Source organism: Pseudorca crassidens, chromosome 20 (assembly GCF_039906515.1).
Source record: "Pseudorca crassidens isolate mPseCra1 chromosome 20, mPseCra1.hap1, whole genome shotgun sequence".
Taxonomy (NCBI): Eukaryota; Metazoa; Chordata; class Mammalia; order Artiodactyla; family Delphinidae; genus Pseudorca; species Pseudorca crassidens.
Genome location: NC_090315.1, coordinates 11,052,408 through 11,079,522, shown reverse-complemented (window position 1 = coordinate 11,079,522; position 27,115 = coordinate 11,052,408). Strand labels below are relative to the sequence as shown.

Here is a 27,115-nt window from a genome sequence, read left to right as displayed (position 1 = left end):
GGAGGGGAGGAGTTGGGATTCAGCCTGGTCCCTTCTTCCCAAATAACCACAGGGCAGGCAACATTGGAAAAGAAATGTCTGTATGTGCATCCGTCCCCCCACTGGACTGTGAGCCCCCATGAGGGCAGGGTTGGGGCTGTCTCGGTCACGGCTGGGACCCCAGCACTGCACAGAACATGGTGAGGAACATGGTGGGCGCCTCAGACAGTTTTTTTTTTTTTTTTTAATATTTATTTATTCGGTTGCGCCGGGTCTTAGTTGCAGCAGGTGGGCTCCTTAGTTGAGGCCCGTCAGCTCTATAGCTGTGGCATGCATGGGGGATCTAGTTCCCCAACCAGGGATCAAACCCGGGCCCCCTGCATTGGGAGCGTGGAGTCCTAACCACCGCACCACCAGGGAAGTCCCATCGGTGACAGTTTCCTGAATGAAAGAATAAATGAAGGATATTTTTTCTCAGGTTAACGGGGCTTTTTTTTAAATATGGGGAAAAAATGCATCAACTTGAAGACAACCAATTTGGATTACAAATTTATTCTAACCCCTCTCCCCAAGTCACAAATGTATACAAAATTTTAGCTAGCAGGAAACCAGAGCGATGAAGCATCCTCTGGCCTTGTGCATTTTGAGAGGGGACTCTTTCCACTTCCACACATGCTGATCCCACCCCCACCCAGTGGGTGAAGCGGATGCATCCCACGAGGTATCGCCACACGTAAGTACACGTCAGGGCTGAGTTTTGAGTCTCGGAGATGTGAGTGCAGCACTACGTCAGGGTCAGGATGGCGCAGGGGTTACGGGTTCTGACTCAGACTGCCCGTCTTCACACACCACCTCTGCTTCTTCCCTGCCTGTGTGACCTTGGGCAGGTGATTTTCCCTCACTGCGCCTCGGTTTCCTCATCAAGGCAACAAAGAAAATGTTATGGGGACTATGTAAAGCACTTAGAACGGTGCCCCGCACCTAACCAGAGCTCAATAAACTCCACCTATTTTGATGATGACCACACCTTATTGACAAGATGGGTCACTGACATTGACATGATGTGGGGAGGGCAGTAAAGCAGTCCCTGGCCTGTGGCAACCCGTGCTCCAGGGATGTGTCAGTGCCAGAGTGGACTGCCCTGGGGTAACCATGGCAACAGGCACTAAGCCTGCTCACCTGGCTCCATCAATCACCCCATCATCCAGTGGTAGCTCTGTCTCTTGCCTTCTTCCCCTCGTCATTTAACCCACTCAAGTCACTTCCAATTTTAAAGGCACCCCTACCTGGGGTCCACCTCTCTCAGCTCCCTCTACATCAGAGGGGGCTCTTCTAGAAGGAATTAAGATGCTGTTTCAGAACCCTGGTTTCTTGGTTTTCTCTCTGGGGAGGTCTTGTGTCCAGAGTATTTTCACTCCGCTGGGGCAGTGAGGTGAGGGAGGGAGGGAGGGAGAGAAAGCTGGCCCCTCCCACTTCACCTAGAGCTGCTGGGAAACGGGCCCAGGTGGAATGGATCTAACCTCATTCATTAAATGCTAAGATCTTGGGTGTAATCTGGGGCTGTTCTGACACTCTCAATGCTGCCCCTCGGGTGCCTTTGGCCTCTGTGTAGAGATCTCTGCCCCTCTCCCAGCAATCCACCTCCCTCTCATCTTCCTCCTTGCCCTGTACCAGTACCCTCAAGCACCCTGCATCCCTTCTCCATCTCCCTCCCTGCCTCTGCTCTTACTGCTTCATCACCTCACTGGCTTGCTGGCCTCAGGCAAGTCCCTTTGCTTCCGCTGGGCCTCCGTTTCCCCATCTTGGACGATGCTCTACCACTCACCCCCATCAGAACTCTCCCAGCTTCTCTCCTAATTTTAATGAGGCTTGTACTCATTTTGGAGATCAGATCATGATTCTCTGACACACCCTTCAGATGACTTCCTCTCTCCAGGGCTCTTTTAATTGGAAAACACCTACAGTCTGAAAGACAGGATGCAGACTGGTGGGGCCCAGACCCCTCCCGCTTCAGAGGTGAGTCCTGGAAGAGACTCCAGGTAATGAATGGTGGTTCCTGGACTGTTCCTCTCACCCTTGTGGTTCCCTGAATCCCCCACGGGGTTGGCAGGAGTCCCAGCGTACTCCTGGGGTGGGGAGGTGTAGTGGGTTGAATGGCGGCCCACCAAAAGAGGTGTCCACATCCTAACCCAGGGAAAGTTATGGGAGCTTCTGTGGAAAAAGGGTCTTTGTAGATGTAATTCAGTTAAGGATTTCAAAGTGAAATCATCCTAGATTTAGGGTAAGCCCTGAATCCAACGACAGGAGTCTTTCCAAGAGACAGAGAGCAAAAGAAGGCCAGGTGAAGATGGAAGCAGAGACTGGAGATAGGGGGCCCCAAGCCAAGGAATGCCTGAGGCCAAGAGAAGCTGAAGAGGTAAGGAAGGATCCTCCCCTAGAGCCTGTGGAGGGAGCGTGACCCTGCGAACACCTTGATTTCAGATCTCTGGCCTCCAGAACTGTGAAAGAATAAACTCCTGTTGTTTTAAGCCATCGAGTTTGTGGTCACTTGTTATGGCAGCCCTGGAAACTAAATAACAAAGGTAAGACCAACTGGTGGCCTAGCCCGGTGGGATAGAGGGGGTTATGGAGGCGGGGGGGGGGGACAGCTGGACCAGTCCAGAGCTGCAGGGAAGGAAGGCAACAGCACAGAGATCTAGAGATCGGACGGAACATGGGGGCTGTGATCATGGCCGGCAGTCCCCTGAGAGAGGCCACTGAAGAAACAGTGGGGAAGGTAGGAAAGGACACGTCAGGAAAGGCCCAGGGACTCTGAGGACAGGTTGACAGGGGGCTGAGGCTGAAAGACAGGTCTGACTAGCCACAGACAGGATCAAATTTTCCACCAGAAGCAGGGTTGGTAGGGCATTACCAGGAGACCCTGCATAGCCATTCCAGTGGGTTGTGCCGCAGACTGAAGGATGGGGGGGGTTCTGTTGGAATATTCCATTTGAGTGTCTCAGGGGAAGGTACCACGGATCAGGTTAAGGTGAAAGGTGTAATATTCGATGGATCAACTGCAAGCCAAGATCCCTTTTTTTTTCCCTCATAAGAGGAGTGATGCCCAGAGAAAGCCCACCTTAGAAGGTGGGAGAGGCAGACGCTCACTGAAAGACACTGCGCTTCCTTACGACAGCCTGTACCAACTGACAAAGGGAAGGAGGTATTCCGATGTAAGAGTCCCGGGGAAAAGTTAACACTGATCAAGTAGATGGAGGGCTGATAGATCGATCTGGCTCAAGTCCGGTTCCATTTTTTCTTCTGCCGGAGGAGTGAGCACGTTGTCCTGCTGGCTGGGACCCCATAGGTCTTTGTGGTTTGGAGTGAGCTGGAGAGACAGCACTGCGGACTGTACCAAATGAGCCAGAGGTTGGAGGGGGCTGTGTTGGAACGCTTCACCTGCTGGGGTCTGGTCGCAGGGGAAGGTACCACGGGTCGGTATGGGGTGACCTAATCCAAGTTCCATCCACATCCCGGTGGTTTCCACTGGGCCAGCACAGGTAGGGGTAACGCAGGCAGAAGGCCACATCAGGACACACAGGGCCACGTCTAAGTGCAGGCTTCGGCAGGCTCCTTTTCCTCGGATGAGGACACTTTCTGGGACGTGGATGCTGCCTGGGGCGCGGGCGGCGGGCCTGCGGCGCAGAGCTGGGCGCGCACCTCTTGCATCTGCGCCTGCAGCTCCTCCAGGGCGCCCGGCGGCGGCGCCGCCTGCACCTGCGCCTGCAGGGCCTCCAGCGCCAGCGCCACGCGGCCCACCTCGTCCCGCATCGCGTCCCAGGCGGCGCTCTGCTCCTCTTCCTTGTGACGCTGGTGCGCCTGGTGGCGCCAGTACTCCAGCACCAGGCAGCCGCCGCCCACGATGAAGACGGTGGCCTCGCCCAGCAGCTCGGCGCCCAGCTCGGCGGCCGCCTCCTCGTTCAGCGGCTTGATGACCGTGCCCCGGAAGCCCATGATGCGCATCTTGGTCCGCATCTCCACCCAGTGGTACACTGCGGGGGAAGAGAGGGGTCAGGTCATGCACTGGGAGCCCCCTACCAACCCCGCCCCTCCACGCCTTGGTGTCCAGGTGGGAGAAATGGGGACACAGCAGCCAAAATCACCAGGGGGCACTTTATTTTATTTTATTTATTTATTATTATTTTTTTTTTGCGGTACACGGGCCTCTCACTGTTGTGGCCTCTCCCGTTGCGGAGCACAGGCTCCGGACGCGCAGGCTCAGCGGCCATGGCTCACGGGCCCAGCCGCTCCGCGGTATGTGGGATCCTCCCGGACCGGGGCACGAACCTGTGTCCCCTGCATCGGCAGGCGGACTCTCAACCACTGCGCCACCAGGGAAGCCCCAGGGGGCACTTTAAATAAACCCCTGCACCTGGCCTGGTCCCAGGAATGCCAGTCACCCCACCTGGGGTGAACTTCAGAGCATCTTTTTGTCTCCCAGAAAATTATGGCAAGGAGCCAGGAATGAGAAACTCTGCCGCAGAGGGGAGGTCCTGAGACTGGGGACCAAGCCCCTGGAAGATCACTAGGAGCTGCCAGGCTGCAAACTCCCAGGAAGGTGTAAAGAAAGGGTCAACTGCTGGAAGCTTAGCTCCTTCTGCTTGCCCCTCGAGCCACCGCCCCTGGCACCGTCGCCCCACCCACTGCCAAGAAGGCAGACCCCCTTTCTTTCCAGATCTTCCCCAAATGCAAGATCAAGGCTGCAACGGAGAGGGACCTCCTGGATCCAAAGAAAGGGCGCAGAAATGTAGGAATCGATGCTAGGCGACTGTGAGCACAGGGTGACCAACTCTCTTCACAAGTCTGGTGCCTCCCATCCGAGATATTCACCGGCCCTGAAGATGGAGCTGATAAGAGCTGTGAGCTCTTCCCGGTGAGGTTTTGGGCACACGCCTCGGAAGAAGCTCAGAGGTGACTGATGCTGCTGGAACAAAAACCTGCTTGCCCAGCTGTTCCTTTGTGAAGGAAGATTCTCAGCATTTGAGTCTTAGAAACCAAGGCCGAATTGATGCTGACCCCTGACTCCCTCCCGTAATAGTTAACATTCATCCAAGGACACATGGGATTATTGGGGAGGCCCTGTTTTCTAGCTCATTTGGAGATTCATTTCCTACGTATCATTTTACTTTGAACGTTTAATAATTATCCTTGAAAATGCACAAAATATAAAATGTTTTCAATTAATTGTGGACTAATAATCTTAAAGGTAATTCAATCCAGGAGAAAATATTTTAACATTTAGAATCTTATGGTCTCAGGAAATTAAACAAATTAAAAATTGAATTTCTGTCCATGCCTTCATTGCGGGCACATCATTTATTAGATAGAATTCGGTGGGAAACGGAACTGTAAATATAAGTTCAAGGACGAAAAGGAACAATGTAAAATTTCCGACTGTAAAAGAAGAGCTTTGCTCATTTTTTTTTCTTATAAACTGGACATCGGCAGGTACCACATCACAAGAGTATGTGGATTGCATTAGATACTTCAAAGAAAGGATGCTCCAGGTGCTTAAAAATTTCAGTATTCCTAACATACCAGAAATTACTGGGCTGGCCAAAAAGTTCGTTTGGGTTTTTCCATAAGATGTTTTTTGTTTTTAAGTAATTAATTTTTGGCTGCGTTGGGTCTTCATTGCTGTGCGCGGGCTGTCTCTAATTGCGGCGAGCGGGGGCTACTCTAAGTTGTGGTGCGCAGGCTTCTCACTGCGGTGGCTTCTCTTGTTGCGGAGCACGGGCTCTAGGTGCACGGGCTTCAGTAGTTGTGGCACGCGGGCTCAGTAGTTGTAGCTCGCGGGCTCTAGAGCGCAGGCTCAGTAGTTGTGGCGCACGGGCTTAGTTGCTCCACAGCTTGTGGGATCTTCCTGGACCAGGGCTCAAACCCGTGTCCTCTGCACTGGCAGGCGGATTCTTAACCACTGAGCCACCAGGGAAGCCCTTCCATAAGATGTTACAGAACTTTTTGGCCAATCCAATATATCCTTTGCAGGTACTTGAACTTATGAACAGAAGTTTTAGCTGTCAACTTGAAAATGCACTAGAGGGTATATAACTTTTCAATTTTTTAAAGGAGTAAACTTAAAAAAATTTTTTTGTTTGTTTTCATGAAAAAAAATTTTTTTTTAAGTAGAAAAATGTTTGAGAAGCTCTGCCTGGAGCCGGCGGTAAGATCCGAGGAGTGTACCCAGGGCCCTCTCAGTATGCCAGGTGCTGCGGTCACCATTACTACTAATGTTACGTAGGCCCTGGTGCTGTGGGGTTCCTGGGGTCCAGGCTGCAAAGAACCCTTCCACACTGAGGTCCCAGCATCAGGTCATCCTGAGGTCCACGTGGGGCTCTGCCACCTACTGTGTGGGTAATGACAGTTCATTTTGAGGCTCCTCTGTAAAGGGGAGATGATGACCATACACCAGCCCTGCTGCCTCTTAACGCCACACTCCCTTCCACTGTTCTGGTCCAGGCTCTGTCCCAGCTCTGACCAATGTCCCCTTCTTGACCTCCCTGTTCAGGGACCCTCCATCCCTCCCATCAGTCTGTGTATTCCTTTCAAAGCGCCTATCACAACTGGAAATGATCCTGTCATCCAGCCAGTTATTGGCACTCCATCTCTGCACTGGGCTGTGAGCCCCACGAGGGTGAGCCCAGGGCTGTCACAGTCATGGCTCTGTCCCTAGCACTGTCCAGAACCAGGCCAGGCACACAGATGATGCTCAGTACATCTCGTTGACTGCGTCAATGGGTCCCCGCGCCAGCTTCCTCCCCATCTGCCAGCCCCGGCCTCACCCCCTGCAACTGTTCTCCATGGAGTAATCAGGAGCTGGTTAAAAGACAACAAAACCCAAAAAAACTACCATTCTTTTCACTAACAAAAGTAACGCGCTGCATGAAAATCAAGTACTCAAACTATAAAATTAAAAGCCAGGAATTCCCTGGCGGTCCAGTGGTTAGGACTCCGCACTTTCAGTGCTGAGGGCGTGGGTTCAATCCCTGGTCGGGGAGCTAAGATCCCACATGCCACCTGGTCCTGATCCCTCAAACATACCTCTAAATCTTGCCCTAATAGGCCTCTTTGTCTCCTAGCGTCCTCTCCTTGACATCTGATAATAAGCATACGTTGCTCATCTCTATTTCTGAGTTTTCCAATTGGAAATTTGCTTGTATTTATACAACTATTTCCTGTTGGTCCCCTGGCCCCACCATAAAAGATGAGCACTTCTTCCCCAGGCAGCCTGTCTTTCCCTGGACCCTCCGCTCCCCATTCCTACAAGTGGTTTGTATATTTCTTATTCTTGTATTTACACTCTTTACACCATCTCCCTCAGCTCCCAACATGGTCAGGGAGGAAACGAGCAGCCCCTCTTCCCCTCCCCACCCTCCACATCTCCCTAGGCCAGACCATCCTTTTACATGATCAGGATTTAACATACAGGCTGTTCGGGGGCTATAATACGGCCCCTTGTCCTCTGTGCATCAGCGAAGTCAGAAAAATGAAAACAAATGGCACATACACGGTGACAGTCGTGGAAACGCTGTTCAGTGGGGTGTGACTAAGCTAGAAAGGAGCCCCTGTGATGGGCTGTGTTAGGGCGGGGCCGCCTGGAGGAAGCACCTGGACGCCTCGAGGCGTCCTCAGGATCAAGGTCAGACAGCTTCTCTACCCTTACCCCACAGAGCACACGTCGGTTTGCTCTCAGCTGGACGGTGATTTTCTAGGATGACGTGATCTTCCCTCGCATGACAGTTCTCAAACTGCAGATCCTGTCCCGTGAGTCCCTATCTAATGAGATCAATGTGGTGGCACAAACCAGCGTTAAAAATATAATCAAGAATATAATTGTTAGGGAACCGTTGACTGAAACCGCCAGCCCAGGCCAGGCACGATGATAACCACTTGCATGAGTTGTCTCGCAACAGGAGGTTCTGATAAAGAATGAGGTGCTGGGCTTCCCTGGTGGCGCGGTGGTTGAGCGTCCTCCTGCCGATGCAGGGGATGTGGGTTCGTGCCCCGGTCCGGGAGGATCCCACGTGCCACGGAGCGGCTGGGCCCGTGAGCCATGGCCGCTGAGCCTGGGGGTCCGGAGCCTGCGCTCCGCAACGGGAGAGCCCACAGCAGTGAGAGGCCCGCGTACCGCAAAAAAAAAGAAAAAAAAGAATGAGGTGCTGCCACTGGAAACTAACTGGGAGAATTCAGGAGGCGCTGAAAGGAGGGAGGACACGCCAGCCCACAGTATGTCTTCTACAACTAGCCCAGGAGGGGTCAAAAGGAAGAGGGAGGACACAATATGTCCCGCCAACCTCCCAGAATCCTCCTCACTGAAATCCATCTTGGCGGAGAGATGCGTGCCACCAGGAAGGACCCTGAGTCAGAGTGATTAGCCAGAGACAACCCGGAAACTAACCCCATCACCATATAACCTGCGACTGCGAGCCATGTGGCGGAGTGGTTCTCCGGGGTTCCCTGCTGCTCTCCGCCCAGGCACCCCTTCCTAATAAAGCCTTTTGCTCAGCACGTGTGTCTCCTCGGACAATTCATTTCCAAATGTTAGACAAGAGCCCACTCTCAGGCCCTGGAAGGGGTCCCCTTTCCTGCAACCTAACAGAAAATATTCGATGGACTTTGAGGGCATTACACTAAGTGAAGTAAGTCAGAGAAAGACAATTACCATATGATCTCACTTATATGTGGAATTAAAAAAAACAACAGGGACTTCCCTGGTGGCTCAGTGGTTAAGAATCCGCCTGCCAATGCAGGGCTCGAGCCCTGATCCAGGAAGATCCCACATGCCGCGGAGCAACTAAGCCCGTGCGCCACAACTACTGAGCCCGTGAGCCACAACTACTGAAGCTCCCGTGTCTAGAGCCCGTGCTCCGCAACAAGAGAAGCCACCGCAATGAGAAGCCCGTGCACTGCAACAAAGAGTAGCCCCTGCTCGCCACAACTAGAGAAAGCCCGCACGCAGCAACAAAGACCCGACGCAGCCAAAAATAAATAAGTAAATAAATAAATTTATAAAAACAACAACAACAAGCCAGCTCACAGATACAACAACAACAAAAAATAAAACATCAAAGCCAATCTTAAGCACTCAAGGAAAGTACCGTTTCACATAACTTTTGGTCTTGTTTTTTATGTGACTGTACGAATACGTGTGTGTGACTGGAACATAGTCAAAAGGTTGAAAGCCACTGTCCTAAGTTTTGGTTGGAATTCCACTGAGTCTACAGATCATTTTCAGGACAGTGACATCTTCCCAACATTGAGTCTTTCAATCCACGAATGTGGTATCTCTCCCCACTTAGCCTCTCATTTTCTCTGCAAGTCTTACACCTCTTTGGTTTTACTTATTACTAGGTAATGATATTTTTTGCCGTTATTCTTCATGGTATATATATATTTTTTTGGCTGTGCCGCCAGCTTGCAGGATCTTAGTTCCCCCACCAGGGATTGAACCCGTGCCTCCTGCAAAGTGCAGAGTCCTAACCACTGGACCGCCAGGGAATTCCTTGTCATGGTATTTTAAATTTCATTTTCAATTTGGTTGGGGCTGGTATATAGAAATACAATTGAGTTATGTAAATGACTTTCTTTCCAGTGACCTCCCTAAATCCATTCTTTTTTTTCCTTTTTAGTGAAATATAACATATACAAAGTACACAAATGTTAATTGTAGAGCTGGATAATTTTTTAATATGTAGGCATCACCTAGATCAAGAGCTAGAACATTCCCACACTCCAAATGGCTCCCACTTTCAAGCCCTCTTCCAGTCAGTACCCCTAATGTCACTATTCTGACCTCTTATGATAGATGATATGTTCTCTTTAAATCCTATTCTGTCTTCTTCGTGATAGATCATTCGTTCTCTTTCTGGTCTGACTTCTTTTGTTCAGCAATATGTCTGTGAGATCCACTGTGTTGCCATGTGGTTCAGTTCATCCACTGTATAGATGGACCAGTTCATTCATCCTTACCCCAGGGACATTTAGGGAGCCTAGAGTAGAAAGGTTTCCCAGGAGTGAAACTGCTGAATCACAGGACATTGCATCACCCAGACAATCGCAATAAACATCTTAAAGAGTTTTTCTGTTGTTGGGAACAAGTTGATCCTAAAATTTACAGGAAATGCAGAGGTCCTAAGAATAGAAAAATTTAAACAAGAACAAAGTTTGAAGATTTACACTATCAGGTTTCAAGACTAACTGCAAAGCTAAAGTAATTAAGATCGTATTGGTACGAGGATGGACAAATAGAAGACTGGGAAAGAACAGACTGTCCAAAACTAGACCCACACATATCTGATTGCTTTTCAAATGCTAGACCAACCTTGTAGTCTTGGAATAAATCCCACTAGGTCATAATTTATTATCTTTCTTATGTAATGCTGGATTCTATGTGCTAATATTTTTGTTTAGGATATCTGAATCCATGTTCAGAAGAGATCTTGGCCTAAAATTTTCCTTTCTTGTAATGACTTTGTTAGGTTGTTGTATCAGTATTCTCCTGGACTCATAAAATGAATAAGGAAGTGTTCCACTTCCTCTATTATTTAGAAGAATTTGGGTAATGACATTATTTCTTTCTTAAATGTTTGGAAGAATTTACCAGTGAAGCCGTCTGAGCTTGTGGTTTTCTTTATGGGAAGGTTTTAAATTATAGATTCAATGTCTCTAACAGATATAGGGCTATTCAGATTCTCTATTTTTTCTTGTGTCAATATTGTTAATTGTGTTTTTCAAGGAAATTGTCCATTTCCTCTACATTGCCAAATTTTTTGGCTGAAATTGATGATAATATCCTCTTGTCATCCTAGAATTAGGACGAATTAATGAATTAATGTGTCACTTTTCATCCCTTTTAATGGAAATTTGTGTTTTTCCCCTTGAGTAGTATTAATCTTTTCAAAGAACCACCTTTTGACTTTGTTGATTTCCTCTACTAAATGCCTGCTAACTCCTAGTTGTTCTTCAAGGTGCGTCTCAGGGATTTCCTTCTTCAGGACTAGGTCAGATGACCACTCTGGGCATCCTCAGCTCCCTGGGCTCTGACATCCCAACTCTGATCAATCTTGGGTGTCACTGGTGACAGATCTGTCTCCCCCACTGGATCATGCGCTCTGCAAGGGCTGGGCCCAGGCCCGTTCTGCTCTCCCTTCCATCTCACACCTAAATTCACCTCTGCCTGGGATACCATTCCCCCACTCCTCTTTTCCCACTGTGCCCCAATTCATCTTTTAGGTCTCACCTGGAGTGTCCCTTCCTCTAGGAAGCCCTCTCTGATACCTAGGCTGCATCAGACATGTCCTCTAGGTTCCCAAAGCTCCCTGGGCTTCCCTCATCATGATGCTGTTTATTCTAGATTGAATTTAAAAAAAAGAATATGGAGGCAGAACTCCTTGCTTCTAAAATGGATATAGAAATATGTTTCACCCAGCCTTGTTTGACCTTTCACCAAAAAGGCTGGTTTCACTGTTTTTAATATCCTGAAGCCTCTGGCCTCTCCCTGCTTCAAGGGAACTCTTTCATCATTGCCTGGAGGCTAGCCTGTAGCTCCTTAAGGGCAGGTTCCCAGAAATGCCCAGCCCGGCACCTGGCATCGAGAAGGCACTCGGGGAATGTTTCATGAGTGGATGAACGGCTCATCTTTCCTTCAGGTTTCCTCAAAATTACTGTATTTAGTCACGATAAGCGCCCACATTTTGTCAAAACGTCGTCTGTTTCGAAGTTTACATCTTAACTAAAGTTTGATGTTTACTCTATCTCTGAGGAGTCGAGAATGCTGCTCCTCCCAAGGGGGAGAGAATTTAACAGGTTGCTTTAGCCAAGGAAAAGGCAGGACTCACCTAACCTGTTTATCTGCCCTTAGCCACCCTGCTGAAACTTCTAACATCATACCACGTGGCATACTGCTACCTTCACTTCTACTTTTTTTGGAAGTATGTTGATTTACAATTTTGTGTTAGTTTCAGGTGAACAGCATAGTGATCGATTATACTCCATTATAGTTTATTACATGATAATGTGTATAATTCCCTGTGCTATACAGTACATCCTTGTTGCTTACCTATTTTATATATAGTTTGTATCTGTTAATTCCATACCCCTAATTTGTCCCTTCCCACTTCCCTCTCCCCTTTGGTAACCACAGTTTGTTTTCTATATCTGTGTGTCTGTTTCTGCTTTGCATATACATTCATTTGTATTATTTTTTAGATTCTGCATATAGGTGATATCATATTGTATTTATCTTTCTGACTTATTTCAGTAAGGATAATATTCTCTAGGTTCATCCATGGAGCTGCAAATGGCACTACTTCATTATTTTTTATGGCCAGGTAATATTCCATTGTATATACATACGCACACATACATATATATCTCACATCTTTTTAATCCAGCTGAGGTAGGAGATAGATGAGGCCCCAGGCTGAACAGTTCCAAGCATCTCCTGCTGATACTTTGAGATAAGATACCATCATGAGTATTGGGCCTTGCCTGGGTAAACGGCCAAAGCGACTACATTCTTCTCATGCTTGTGGTGAAGGGGATTTCCCGGCCTGACACATGCACAGAGAAGGTCCTCAGTCTAGGGGAGGGAAAAAGGGAGGGAGGAGGCACCAGTTCAGGATTTGTCCTGCCAACCTCCCAGAAACCTTCACACTGGAATCTACCTTCACTGAGAGATGCGCATGCACACCAGGAAGGACCCTGAGTCAGACCAAATATGGACACAGGCGAGATGATTGGCCAGAGGCAACCCGGAAGGCTGCCCCGATACTTAAGCAACTTAAATCCTTCCTATTGGCACGCAACTCACTCCAAGTTCGCCCGTGTGTTCTTCCACACGTACTTTGCTTGTATTAAATGCTTTATCTGTTTCATAATCTTGGTCTCTTTGCTGAATTCCTTCTTCAAAGAAGACAAGGACTGAGGTCCCTCTTCTTCCCAGAAGAATCACAACCGTCTGTTGATGGGCACTTGGGTTGCTTCCACTTGTCTTGGCTATTGTAAATAGTGCTGCTATGAACACTGGAGTGCATGTATCTTTCCAAATTAGTGTTTTCGTTTTTTCCAGATATGTGCCTAGGAGTAGAATTGCTGGATCATTTATAGCTCTATTTTTAATTTTTTAAGAAACTTTCATACTATTTTATTCCCACAACAGTGTAAAAGGGTTCCCTTTTCTCCACATCATCTCCAATACTTGTTGTTTATAGATTTTTTAATGATAGCCATTCTGGGGACTTCCCTGGTGGCGCAGTGGTTAAGAACCCGCCTGCCAATGCAGGGGACATGGGTTCGATCCCTGGTCTGTGAAGATCTCACATGCTGTGGAGCAACTAAGCCTGTGCGGCACAACTACTGAGCCTGTGCTCTAGAGCCCACGAGCCACAACTCCTGAGCCCGTGTGCTACAACTACGGAAGCCTGCGCACCTAGAGCTCGTGCTTTGCAACAAGAGAAGCCACAGCAATGAGAAGCACGTGCACTGCAACAAAGAGCAGCCCTTGCTCGCAGCAACTAGAGAAAGCCCGTGCACAGCAACGAAAGACCAATGCAGCCAAAAATAAATAAATAAAATAAATTTATATATAAAAAAATGATAGCCATTCTGACAGGTGCGAGGTGGTACCTCATTGTGGTTTTGATTTGCATTTCTCTAATAATTACTGATGCTGAGCATCTTTTCATGTGCCTGTTAACCATTTGTATGCCTTCTTTGGAAAAATGTCTATTCAAGCCTTCTGCCTATTTTTTGATTGGATTGGGTTTTTTAAAAAAAATATTGAGTTGTATGAGCCATTTATATATTTTGGATATTAACCCCTTGTCGGTTGCATTGTTTGCAAATACCTTCTCCCATTCCATAGGTTGTCTTTTGGTTTTGTCAGTGTTTTCTTTTGCTGAGCAAAAGCTTTTAAGTTTAATTAGACCCCATTTATTTACTTTTGCCTTTATTTTATTTTTTAAAAATTTCTTTATTTATTTATTTTTGGCTGTGTTGGTTCTTCATTGCCGTGCGTGGGCTTTCTCTAGTTGTGGCGAGCGGGGGCTACTCTTCGTTGCGGTGCGTGGGCTTCTCATTGCAGTGGCCTCTCTTGTTGCAGAGCACGGGCTCTAGGAGTGCAGGCTTCAGTAGTTGTGGCATGCAGGCTCAGCAGTTGTGGCTCATGGGCTCTAGAGCACAGGCTCAGTAGTTGTGGCACACGGGCTTAGTTGCTCCACAGCTTGTGGGCTCTTCCTGGGCCAGGGATTGAACCCATGTCCCCTGCATTGGCAGGTGGATTCTTAACCACTGCGCCACCAGGGAAGTCCTGCTTTTGCTTTTATTTCTTTTGCCTTAGGAGACTGGTCCAATAAAATGTTGTTACGATTTATGTCAAAGAGTGTTTCTTCTAGGAGTTTTACGGTTTCAGGTGTTACATTTAGGTCTTTAAACCATTCTGAATTTATTTTTGTACATGGTGTGAGGAAATGTTCTAATCTGACTGTTCTACGTGTGGCTGTCCAGTTTTCCCAGCACCACTTGTTGAAGAGACTGTTTTGCTCTCCATTGTACGCTCTTGCCTCCTTTGTCTTCGATTAATTGACCGTAGGTGCGTGGGTCTGCTACCTTCACTTCTGCCTGTGCACTTGAGGAGCAGACGCTGAGTCCAAGTTGGGCCATTTGGCTGCGGGCAAGGGAGTGTTCTTCTCTAAGCCTTCATTCATCTTCAAAATAAGGACCCTCCCTCCTACAGGATAGTACTGCTGAAAAGACTAAATGAGTTCACGCAAAAACTTTGCACTCAGGGCCAGGCTTAACAAACGGCAGCAAGGCCTGTGGAGTCATACAGACCTGGACTCAAATCTTGGCCCTGTCACTTCCTGGATATGCAAGCTGTACCTCAGTTTCCCCATCAGTCAACTGGGGATACCCAACTGGCAGGACTGGGAGAATGGCAATGCAAGACTAAAAGAGAAATTGCTCAATTTAATAAATGTTAAACGTTAGCATCCTCTTCCTGACTCCTGTGTAGAGTTTTATTCCTGGAAATATGTCCTACCCAGTGGGCTGAGCTCTATGCCCTAGGGCTACATAGAACAGTTTTCAGCCTCCTCACTGGTCTCTGTATCTCCAGTCTCATTCCCTTTGATCCATCCTCCATACCACAGAGTATCCCAACTCAGATATCCTCTCCTCCCTGAGCCCCAGACTGCTGGGCAACCCCGCCCTAGCTTTTTTTTTGCTTTTTTTTTTTTTTTTTGCGGTACGCGGGCCTCTCACTGTTGCGGCCTCTCCCGTTGCGGAGCACAGGCTCCGGACGCGCAGGCTCAGCGGCCATGCCTCACGGGCGCAGCCGCTCCACGGCATGTGGGATCCTCCCGGACCGGAGCACGAACCCGCGTCCCCTGCATCAGCAGGCGGACCCTCAACCACTGCGCCACCAGGGAAGCCCCCCACCCTAGCTCTGACCACTCTGGGCCATCAGTGTGTGGTGACAAGTCTATCCCCCCAACTGGACTATGAGCCCCACGAAGGCAGGATCTGGGCTGAGCTGGTCGCTGCAGTTTCCCCAGCCCTGGATGGGGCAGAGAACAGGTACTCAGTGACAGGGCTGATCTGTGGAAGTCCCTGGGAGGGAGCCGTGGACCCCTTGCGCGGCTCCCTCTCACCTGGCTCTACGCATCACCACACTCAACAGTTCGTCATCTGCCTTATTGTGATGTTCACTTTACTGTGGGGTTTGCTTTATGTGGTGGCCTTGGAACAGAACTGGCAATATTTCTGAGGTCTGTGTATATTGTGAAAGTGTCTTCCTGCACATGAGACTGCATCTGGCTGGAATGTATCTGTTTCCTCAGGAAACTGTGCTCGTAAGACAAGGACAGGGCCGGCGGGGGTTGTGGGGGGAGAGAGGCCAGGCGCCTCGGGAGTTTAAGGACATGAGACAGAACCAAGGGCCTCTCCCCCAATACTGGAAACACACCTTCATACACACAATGGCTGCTTCCTTGTAAAATAAAGGGAACGTGTTCCTAATATGGGCCATCATTCAAATGTGAGCAGTGAGTCATCCTAACTACACTACCTATTATATACCTACTACTTAGGTAGCCTGGGATGATGAAAGGGCTGTGACAGAGATGCTAAATACTGAACTGCTAAATGCCTTAGCTATGGAGAGGGGAGTGCTTTTTAAAACATGGGAGGGGGAGAATAAAAGCACTAAATCCTTACCTTCCATAATAAGAAGTCAACAGGTAATAAAAAATAGGGAAACAGGGACTTCCCTGGTGGTCCAGTGGTTAAGACTCCACGCTTCCACTGCAGGGGGCGTGGGTTTGAGCCCTGGTCAGGGAACTAAGATCCTGCATGCCGTGCAGCGTGGCCAAGAAAATAAAATAAAATTTAAAAATGGGGAAACAATCTTTAGAAATATGGTGGTAAATACCAAAAAACAGCTAAAACATTTAAACTGTTTACCTGTGGGGAACAGGAACTGAAGTGGAAAAGGTTCAGTTTTCTTCTTATTATTGTAAATCATAGATATATTTGACTTTAAACTAAGTACTCATACTCCTTTGACAACGTTAGTAATTAATGTAATTTTTAAAACACAAATACATTTAGAAGACTTGTCCAAGCCAAATATTCCACCCAAAAGCCACAGAATAGACATTCTTCTCAAGTGCACATGGAATGTTCTCCGGTATAGATTATAAGTTAGGCCACAAAACAAGCCTTAACAAATTTAAGAAGACTGAAATCATATCAAGCATCTTTTCTGACCCCACTGATATGAAGCTAGAAATCAATTATAAGAAAACTGGAAAATTCACAAATATGTCGAGATTAAACACCATGTATTGCACAACCAATGGGTCAATGAAGAGATCAGAAGAGAAATTTTAAAAAATAGTATGAGATGAATGAAAATGAAATAACAACATACCAAACCTCATGGGATGCAGCAAAAGCAGTTCTAAGAGGGAAGTTCATCATGATAAACACCTACCTCAAGAAACAAAAAAAATCTCAAATAAACAACCTAACTTCCAGAAAAAGGACAAATGAAGCCCAAAGTTAGTAGAAGGAAGGAAATAACAAAGATCAGAGTAGAAATAAATCAAATAGAAACTAAAAAGACAATATAAAAGGTCAATGAAACCAAGAGCTGGTTCTTTGAAAATATAAACAAAATTGATAAACCTTTAGCTAGACTCACCAACAACAAAAAAAGAGAGAGGAATCAAATAAAATCAGAAATGAAGGAGGAGGGGCTTCCCTGGTGGCACAGTAGTTAAGAATCCACCTGCCAATGCAGGGGACAGGGGTTTGAGCCCTGGTCCAGGAAGATCCCACATGCCGCGGAGCAACTAGGCCCGTGCACCACAACTTCTGAGCCTGCGCTCTAGAGCTCATGAGCCACAACTACTGGACACCGTGCACCTAGAGCTCATGCTCTGCAATAAGAGGAGCCACCGCAATGAGAAGCCGCAACAAAGAGTAGCCCCTGCTCGCCACAACTAGAGAAAGCCCGCGCAAAGCAACAAAGACCCAACGCAGCCAAAAATAAAGAAAGAAATAAATTTATTTAAAAGAAGAGTTAGTGCTGGGATTCAGGGGTTCCAAGGCTGGAGGCCCAGCGACGCTCCCTGTACAAGCCTCAGTTTCCTCCTTTATAAAAAGGTTTAATAATAATCCCTACCCATAGGGCGTGTGACATCCATCAAGAAGGTTTCCACACAGGGCATCCACTGTCATTGTTATAATTAGCCCTGGGCTGGGGCTGCTGAATCTCAAAATTGAAAAACTTTCACCCGGTGTGGTACAGGGGAGCTGACAGAAAATACGGTGTGGTGTGCTCCTCCAGGTCTGGGAGATGAGGTCACCGTTAGCAATACCCAGCGGGTCCTCTTTCCTCCTGCGAATGCCAAGACCACAGGATTGGAGACAAGCCAGGCCTGGATCCAGTCTCCACATCCTCCGTGAACCCCCTTTTCCCTCACTGCAGAATGACTGGTAAAAAGAGCCCCCAAGAAGAAGGGACAGTTCTTCCTATAGTAGATTTCCAATTAATAAATGGAGAAGGAAAGAGGGAAAGAGAAAATCAACACTGGACAAATACCACGATAATAACTGTTGCAGATAAGATCCACAGATGATGCTAAAATTAGTGGGCATATAAAGCAGAAACTAACACACCATTGTAAAGCAATTATACTCCAATAAAGACGTTAAAAAAATAAAATAAAATAAAATAAAATTAGTGGGCAGAAGTTTGAGGAGCAACAGCCTATCTGTATAGTCTCAAAATGTCTTCCCCAAGAGATTTATTTCATTTTATGTTTTATTGAGGTATAATTAACATACAATATTACATTAGTTTCAGGTGTACAACCTAATGATTTGGTATTTGTATACATTTCAAAATTAGATTAACTGCAAAGGGAAAGATACTAAGTTTATACTGGACAAACTTAGCAGACACCACCTCGACCACGTGACCAAGGTCAATATGACCACAAATCAGGCTGATATCATGAACCCCGTGATGTGGTGCACAGAGAGGCACACAACATTGGTTCTGCGGTATGTTTGCCAACAATGTGGAACTTCTTTCCAATCAAAAGAAAGCATCAGACAAACTCAGACCAGAGGACAGCCTACAAAATTAACTAACCAGTATTCTTCAAAAGGGTCAAGGTCGGGCTTCCCTGGTGGCGCAGTGGTTAGGAATCCGCGGGCCAATGCAGGGGACACGGGTTCGAGCCCTGGTCTGGGAAGATCCCACATGCCGCGGAGCAATTAAGCCCATGTGCCACACCTACTGAAGCCCGCGTGGCTAGAGCCAGTGCTCTGCAGCAAGAGAAGCCCGCACACCGCAACAAAGAGTAGTCCCCACTCACCGCAGCTAAAGAAAGCCCGCGCGCAGCAATGAAGACCCAACGCAGCCAAAAATAAAGAAAGAAATAAAGAAATTTATTTTTTAAAAAAAAGGGTCAAGGTCATGAAAGACAAAGACAGACCGAGAAACTATCATAGGTTAAAGGGGACTACAGAGACATGACAACTAATTCAGGATACAGGATGAGATCCTGGGACAGAATAAGGACTTTGGTGGAAGAACTGGTGAAATGCGAATGACGTGCGTGGTTACGTTACCAGCACTGCACTCATGTTCATTCCCTGCGTTTGCTCCCTGTACTGTGTTTACATAAGATGCTATCATGGAAGGAAGCTGAGGGAAAGGTCTACAGAAGCTCTGTACCATTTTTACAACTTTCCTGTAAATCTACACTGAGCTCAAAGTAAAAAGGTAAGAAAAGAAATAACCTCCAGGTGGCAAGACTGGGAGGAAATGGACCCTCGCGAACATTCGTGGCTGCCAGTGGAAATCTTCTGCACACCCCTGAGTCAGCAATTCTGCTTCTGGGGATGGATGAGAGATTTCAGTCACGCGGGTGTGAAAGGTGTGCCTGCCACGTTAGTCCTGCAGCATCGTTTATGACAACAATAAAAACGCCAGGAAAGACCCTACAGGACTATCTACGGTCTCATAAATTACAATAACTCTGTCGGCAGCTGAGATAGAGAGTAGGGAAGGTTTTCATGTGCTGATAGATAATTCTCTCCAGGATAACGTGTAACATGGTCAGTGAAAAGCAGTGAGGACCAGCACAGTGTATACTGTTTGCTGCATTCGTGGAAAAAAAAAGGGCGGGGGGGGGGGGGCCCGGGGTGCGTTGCATATCAGCATCTGCTTGGAAATGCATAGTTGTTTTTTGTTTTTTCTGGAAAATACTCAAGATAACAGTGGTTGCCTCTGTGGAGGAGAACAGGGTGCCTGGGGAACAGAAGTAGAGGGAGAATTTCTCCTACATACTCTTGTGAACCTGGAACCATGTGAACTTAAAAACAAAACCAACAATGAGACAGATAATTAAAATTTTTTCCAAAAATTCAACAAATAATCCTGGACCCAGGATTTGTGGTCAAACCTGTTTAGATGAAATACTCTGCTCTTCCCTCAAGCCCCACTAAGATGGCATTCAGGTAGAAAGAAGCCAGAAGCCACAAGAACAGAGGGAAGAGGGAGGGGTGGCCTGGAGGGGAGCAAGCCAGGGCAGGCCCAGAGGCCGGAAGCAGATGGCTGAGAGGCAACTGACAGAGCCAGCAGGAAGGAGACCTAGGCACCCATGGGTGGGTGTGTCTGGGGGGGGGACAGGGTGCAGGCAGCTGAACTAGGACAGACTAGGATGGCATGCACCAGTCCCTCTGAGAGCGGGGATAAGCTGAGGATATCCAGAACTCCTCCCCAACCTGACAGGAAGCTGCAGAGGGTGAACCAGGGGGACTCCAGGAACAGCCCAGGGGGCGGGCGCCATGCTGGAAACACGCCTGACCCTCTTGCCTGGGGCTGGTGGCCAATGCACAGAGGTCAAGAGTCAACCCCAGTGGCCCTAGCTGGAGGTGAGGAGTGAGGTCACACCTTCCACTGAGGTACAGAAAGGGGCTCTGCTCAGCTGTGACCTTGGTAATCCAGGGAGATGGGAAAGATCTAGGCCAAGGACATCCCCGTGGCTCCCAGGCCCCCTCTCCTCTCTTCAGGAACACAGAGACCCCTCCTCTCTCTCCCTCTAAAGCCCTGGTGAAGTGGGTATCTGCCCAGCAGCCACTTCTCTTTTTCTGGAAACTTCCCCTGACTCTCCTTTGAGGAAGGCCCTCCCCTCAATGTTCCCTCATGTTGTTCAGGTAAAACCGATCCTACCCCCATGTTTAGATGCTGGCATTTAGCCCTGGGATTTTTCCCGGAATTTCAGGAACGAGGTCCTCTCCTTCTTCTGGTGTTGCTTAGTGAGTGGGCTGTAACCTGGAGCTACTGAGGCCATCTGATCCCCAAAGGGAGAGACTACCTGAGAAAGAAAGACAGCACAGAGAAACACAGGGCCCAGGGATCAGGCTGCGCCTTCCAGGAATTGTCTGAGTTCCTGAATCTAGCTGAGGCTGACGCTATACACTTCCGGAGCTTTTATGCATCTGACCGTCAGCTTAGAATTCTGTCACTTGTGAAGAGTTGAGGGAGGGGTTCAGAGTGAGGTCATCACCCCTTCTTGACAAATATTGAGAGACAGGAGTTTCAAGGAGCACTGAGGGGGAAATTCCTAGAAGAAGTGTGTACCCATGAATGTGTATGTACAACAGCACGCCAACATCACAGAAAAGAGGCAAGATAGGTCTTCTGCACTGAACAGGTGTTACTTTTATAAGCAGAAATCAACTTTCTTTGAAAAATAATACAGCAAATTAATTCATCGCTGTCCTTGATATTTTTTTAAAGATAATATATTTAATCAAACCTTAATTTTTATTATTTATTTTTTGCGGTATGCGGGCCTCTCACTGCTGTGGCCTCTCCCTTTGCGGAGCACAGGCTCCGGACGCCCAGGCTCAGCGGCCATGGCTCACGGGCCCAGCCGCTCCGCAGCATGTGGGATCTTCCCGGACCAGGACACGAACCCGTGTCCCCTGCATCGGCAGGCGGACTCTCAACCACTGCGCCACCAGGGAAGCCCTGCTTGTTGTTTTTATACCTGGGGCAATGCATCACCAAGAAGGGAGAGGCGATTTGCCTTTCTTTTCATACTTCTCCCATAATTTCTTTTCTTGGGAGCAGAACCATCAGAAAGGGAGGGAAGGAAGGAAGTAAGGAAAGAAAGGAGGACGGAAGGAGGGAGGGAGGAAACCCAGCAGATTCCTCAGGCAAGTCAGGTGAAGCTAGAGCTCTGGAAAGGATTCCCTTAAAACTCTCCTTGCATTAGTGCAGGGAGTTGGGGTGGATTCACGTACAACAGCATGAAGGCTGCCTGCCAATTGCCACATAGACTGGAATACTGAAGGCAGCATTCTTTGGGAGAGCATAACCCAGAAATAACCTAAACGTCCACCAACAGGGGCCTGGTACGATCACACTAAGTACCAACTGCTACGAAAAAGAATGTGGGATGAATTTTCAAGGTTATGTAGTTAAAGAGGAAAAAAATAGGGCACAAAACGAGGTGAACAGTACACAACCTTTTACGTGAGTTACACATATGCATACAGTACACCTGATTATGCACAGAACACCTCTGGAGGGTATCTGGGGAGTGACCTTTGGTGGTTTCCTTTCTAACCTCTGACCTTCCACTCTTCCCATCACCCTCTGCCCCAGCCACACAGGCCTCCTCACTGTTCCTGGAACCCAGCAGGCATGCTCTAGCCTCAGGGCCTTTGCACTTACTGTACCTTATGCCTGAAACACTACTCTCCAAACATGCATACTTCCTCATTTTACTCAAGTCTCTGTAATCACCTCCTCAGAGAAGGCTTCCTAAACCCACTCTAATAGAGCAAATACCTTCTCCCATTACACCTAATCCTTCTTCTTTCCTGCTTCATTTTTCCCTTAGTACCATCTAACATGTAATATATTTACTTTCTTTTTTCTTTTTTTTAATAAATTTATTTATTTATTTTGGGCTGTGTTGGGTCTTCGTTGCTGTGCGTGGGCTTTCTCTAGTTGTGGTGAGCAGGGGCTACTCTTCGTTGCAGTGCGCGGGCTTCTCATTGCAGTGGCTTCTCTTGTTGCGGAGCATGGGCTCTAGGCGTGCGAGCTTCAGTAGTTGTGGCTCGCGGGCTCAGTAGTTGTTGCTTGTGGGCTCTAGAGCACAGGCTCAGCAGTTGTGGCGCATGGGCTTAGCTGCTCCGAGGCATGTGGGATCTTCCTGGACCAGGGCTCGAACCCGTGTCCCCTGCATTGGCAGGCGGATTCTTAACCACTGCGCCACCAGGGAAGTCCTATTTACTTTCTTATTTACTATCTGTCTCTTATCAGGAGAACCTCAGCTCTAAAGGGCAGCACAGACATGGGTCTCTTTTTAAACAGCTGTATCCCCAGTGCTTGGCAAGTAGTAGGTCTTTGATAAATCTTTCTTAATGAACAAAGAAAAGAAGGAAGACAGGCAGGCTGATAGGGATAAGAAGGTATGTACTTTTCATCATATTTCCTTTTGTACCACCTAAATTTTTCTACCACACGCATTATTACTGACCATGATGGAACTAAATTGGAAATCATAACAGTGAGAAATCTAAAAAGGCCCCAATATTTGGAAACTAAACAACTCACTTCTAAATAATGCAGGGGTCAAAGAAGACATCACAAGAGAAACTAAAAAATATACAGAACTGAATGACAATAAAGACATAATGTGGGACTTCCCTGGTGGCGCAGTGGTAAGAATCTGCCTGCCAATGCAGGAGACATGGGTTCGAGCCCTGGTCCAGGAAGATCCCACATGCCGCGGAGCGACTAAGCCCATGCGCCACAACTACTGAGCCCGCGTGCCACAACTACTGAAGCCCGTGTGTCTAGAGCCCATGCTCCGCAACGAGAAGCCACTGCCATGAGAAGCCCGCGCACTACAACAAAGAGTAGACCCGCTCACAACAACTAGAGAAAGCCCGCACACAGCAACGAAGGCCCAACACAGCTATAAATAAATAAATAAATAATTTTTTAAAAAAGACACAATGTGTCAAATTTTATGGAACACAACTAAAGTAGTGCTTAGAGGGAAATTTATATTTAAGTGCTTCTATTAAGAAAAGAAGAAAGATTGAAAAAGCAATAATCTAAGATTCTATCTAACTAAAAAAAGAGCAAGTTAAACACAAAGTAAATAGAAAAAAATAATAACGATAAGAGTGGAAATCAATGAAATAGGAAACGGAAAAATAAAAGGAAAATAACACAGCTAAAAGGTGATTCTTTGAAACATACTTTGATAAACCACTAGCAGGATTAGTATTCAAGAATAAAGAAAAAAGCACACATAAATTATCACTATCAGGAATGACAGAGGAGACATCACTAGAGATGCTACACATATTACAAGGATACCAAAGGAACATGATGCACAACTTTATCCCAATAAATTCAACAACTTATATGAAGTGACATATATCTTGAAAAACATAATTTATGGAAATTGACACAAGAAGGAACAGAAAATCTGAAGAGTCCTATAACTACTACAGAAATTGTATCAGTTATTAAAACTCTTCCCTTAAAAAAAACTACAGGCCAAGCTGGACATTTATATCAAATATTTAAGGAAGAAATAATTCTAATTTTACACAAAATCTTATAGAAAATAGAAAATGAGGGAACATTCTCCCAATTGTTTTATGAGGTCAGCCAAACCGTGATATTAAAACCTGAGAAAAACATTACGAGAAAAAAAATTACACTCATTACGAGAAAAAAAATTACACTCAAAAAAGTCACTCATGACTACAGATACAAAAATCTTTTGGAAAATATTAGCAAATCAAAGTCAGCATATATTAAAAGGATACTACACCATGACCAAGTGGGGTTTATACAAGAATATAAGATTGGTTTAATATTCTTTAAGAAAAAAATCGATCATTTTAACTCATGATAGTAGTAGAATTACGGTAGCCAACCTCCAAGATGGCCCCCAACAATCCCTGTCTCCTGGTACTTACACCTCTATATAGTCCCTTCCCACAGTGTACCAGGGTTGGTCTGTATGATCAACACAATGTGATCAGAAGTGGTAGTATGTCAATTCCCAAATGACATTATAAAGACACTGCTTCTTCAGTCTCGGTCACTTTCACTTTTGGATTACTCTCTTTGAGGGAAGCCAGCTGCTAGGTCACGGGTAGCCCTAAGGAGAGGTCCATGTGGAAAGCAACTGAGTCAACAGCCAGTGAAGAACTGAGATCTTCTACCAACAACTAGGTGAGTGAGTCACCTTGGAAGCAGATCCTCCAGTGCCAGGTGAGCCTTCATTCTGAGAGACTCTGAGACAAAGCCACTCACTGGGCCACTCCTAAATGCCTAATTCTCAGGAACTGTGTGAGGTAACAGATGTTTATTTATTTTCACACGAAAAAGCACTCAGTATTACCATTCCCCAGGAAAAAAGCAAATGAGTTGCCATTTTACACCAACTGTAATAGCTAAAATTAACCGTGAAAACATTAAATATTGGCAAGGATGCAGAGTAACTGGAACCACTTTGTAAAACTCGTTGGTAGCTTCTTATAAGATTAAACACACCTTTACCATATAACTCAGAAATTTTACTCCGATGTACTGAACCAAGAGAAATGAAAGCATATGTCTACATAAAGACTTGTACAAGAGTGATCACAGCAGTTTTACTTGTAATAACCAAAAAAACTGGAAACCCAAATGATTAAGAGAATGGATAAACAAAGTGTAGGATATTCATATATTTATTGGAATAAAAGAAAAGAATATGCACTAAAAGCAATAAAAGAAAGGAACCACTGATACATGCAGCCACAAGGAAATATCTCAAAAGCATCTTGTGAACAAAAGCTAGACATAAGGTTCATACTGCATGATTCCATTTATACAAAGTTTAACAACAGGTAAAACTAATCTATAGTGAGAGAAGTCATACAGGATGACAGAACGGGAAAGCAAGGAACTTCTCCCAGGGTGATGGAAATGTTTTATATCTTGAATGTTGGTTATACGGGCATATGCGTTTGTTAATACTCATTAAACTACAGATCTTTATTAAACTTTAGTATTATACTGTATAGATACGGTACTTCAATAAATAATATGCAAAAAATCAAATATTAACAACTAAATGTAAGAGGAGGAGCTTGGGAGCCAGTAGGCTTGATTTCTTATTCAGTGTTGCCTGAGGGAACTTGCTGGTCTCTGGGCTATTTCCCCACTCATACAACCAGGACGATCATATAAACTCCCTAATAAGGTGGTTCATATATTTTGTTGAGATCACAGAAAGCATAATAAATAAAAACTATTGTCATCAGTTACGAAATTACTATTCAGAGTAAACACAGCTTCGAACCAGTCCCTGTGCTGGCTGCCCTTTCCTGGATGGGTTCCAGCCAGTTGAAAGCTGGCCCCAACAGTGCTCCAGGTGTTAACAGACTTGCGCTGCTTCAAGCAGGGCGGGAGCCTCCTCTGGTGAACCTGGTCCCATCCTCCATGACTGCCCAGAGACAGCAGTGATGCGCAGCCCACCAGTTACCAGAGGAAACATGATTGGTTCTGTCTCTCAGTGCGGGAATCCCATCTGCCGCACTCTGGGTCCAAAGGATTTCGCAGGGGTTAACCCAATCCTTCAGACTGACCAATCAGAGCACGGCATTCCCGGCCCATAGTGACTGGCTCGGGGATGGGGATGTGACCCAAGCTGGACCACTGAGATTCACCCTGGGAAGAAGGACCTCTCTGTGCCCTGGAGTCACTACACAGGTAACTAATACTTTCCAATGTGAGCTCCATGAGAGGAGCGTCTTTTGTGTTGTTAGTCATACCTCCTAGGATAGTTCCTAGCAGACAGCAGGCACTAAATTAAGATTTGTTGAATGAGTCAATTATACAGCCGCTTAATGGACTGAAGCAAGTCCTTGTCCCAGAAAATAATCCCACTTCTACTCCCTGCCCATATCTGGAGACTCTGTCCAACTTAACTTAGTACAGAAGGCATCTGTGGGGATTTAAGAGGCACAAGGGTATAGATGATCTTATCTGCAAAGTGGAAATAGAGACACAGATGTAGAGAACAAACGTATGGATACCAAGGGGGAACGGGGGGCGGGATGAATCGGGAGATGGGAATTGACACATATACACTATTGCTATTATGTATAAAATAGACAACTCATGAGAACCTTCTGTAGAGCACAGGGAACTCTACTCAATGCTCCGCGGTGGCCTAAATGGGAAGGAAATCCAAAAAAGAGGGGATATGTGTATACGTATAGCTGATTCACTTTGCTGTACAGTAGAAACAAACACAACATTGTAAAGCGACTATACTCCAATAAATAAACATCCAGTATAAATTTAAAAAAAAAAAAAGAGGCACAAGGGAAGCAGCTAACGAGGCTAAGAGCTTAGTGCGCTCTAGAGTCGGGTGTTCCTGGATTCAAGTTCTGGCCCTGCTACTTACATGCTGTGTGAGCTTGGGGAAGCTTCTCAACCTCTCCGCACCCCCACTTCCTCTTTTTCAAAATGGGGATCATAAACCCC

General features: G+C 46.7%; 1 protein-coding gene across 2 annotated transcripts in view; it reads right to left on the bottom strand.

The window, feature by feature from the left end:
- The window catches only part of OPA3 (outer mitochondrial membrane lipid metabolism regulator OPA3), a 67,202-nt gene that overhangs the window by 28,818 nt on the left and 11,269 nt on the right, over positions 1 to 27,115 (bottom strand). Inside the window, exon 2 of one of the 2 annotated variants that reach the window (XM_067718703.1) lies at positions 516 to 4,010. The exons of the other annotated variant lie outside the window; for it this stretch is intronic. Coding sequence (XP_067574804.1) covers positions 3,568 to 4,010 — 443 coding nt within the window. The 3' untranslated portion in view covers positions 516 to 3,567. Of the gene's footprint in view, positions 1 to 515; positions 4,011 to 27,115 lie in introns of those variants that run through there. 2 annotated transcript variants of the gene reach the window in all.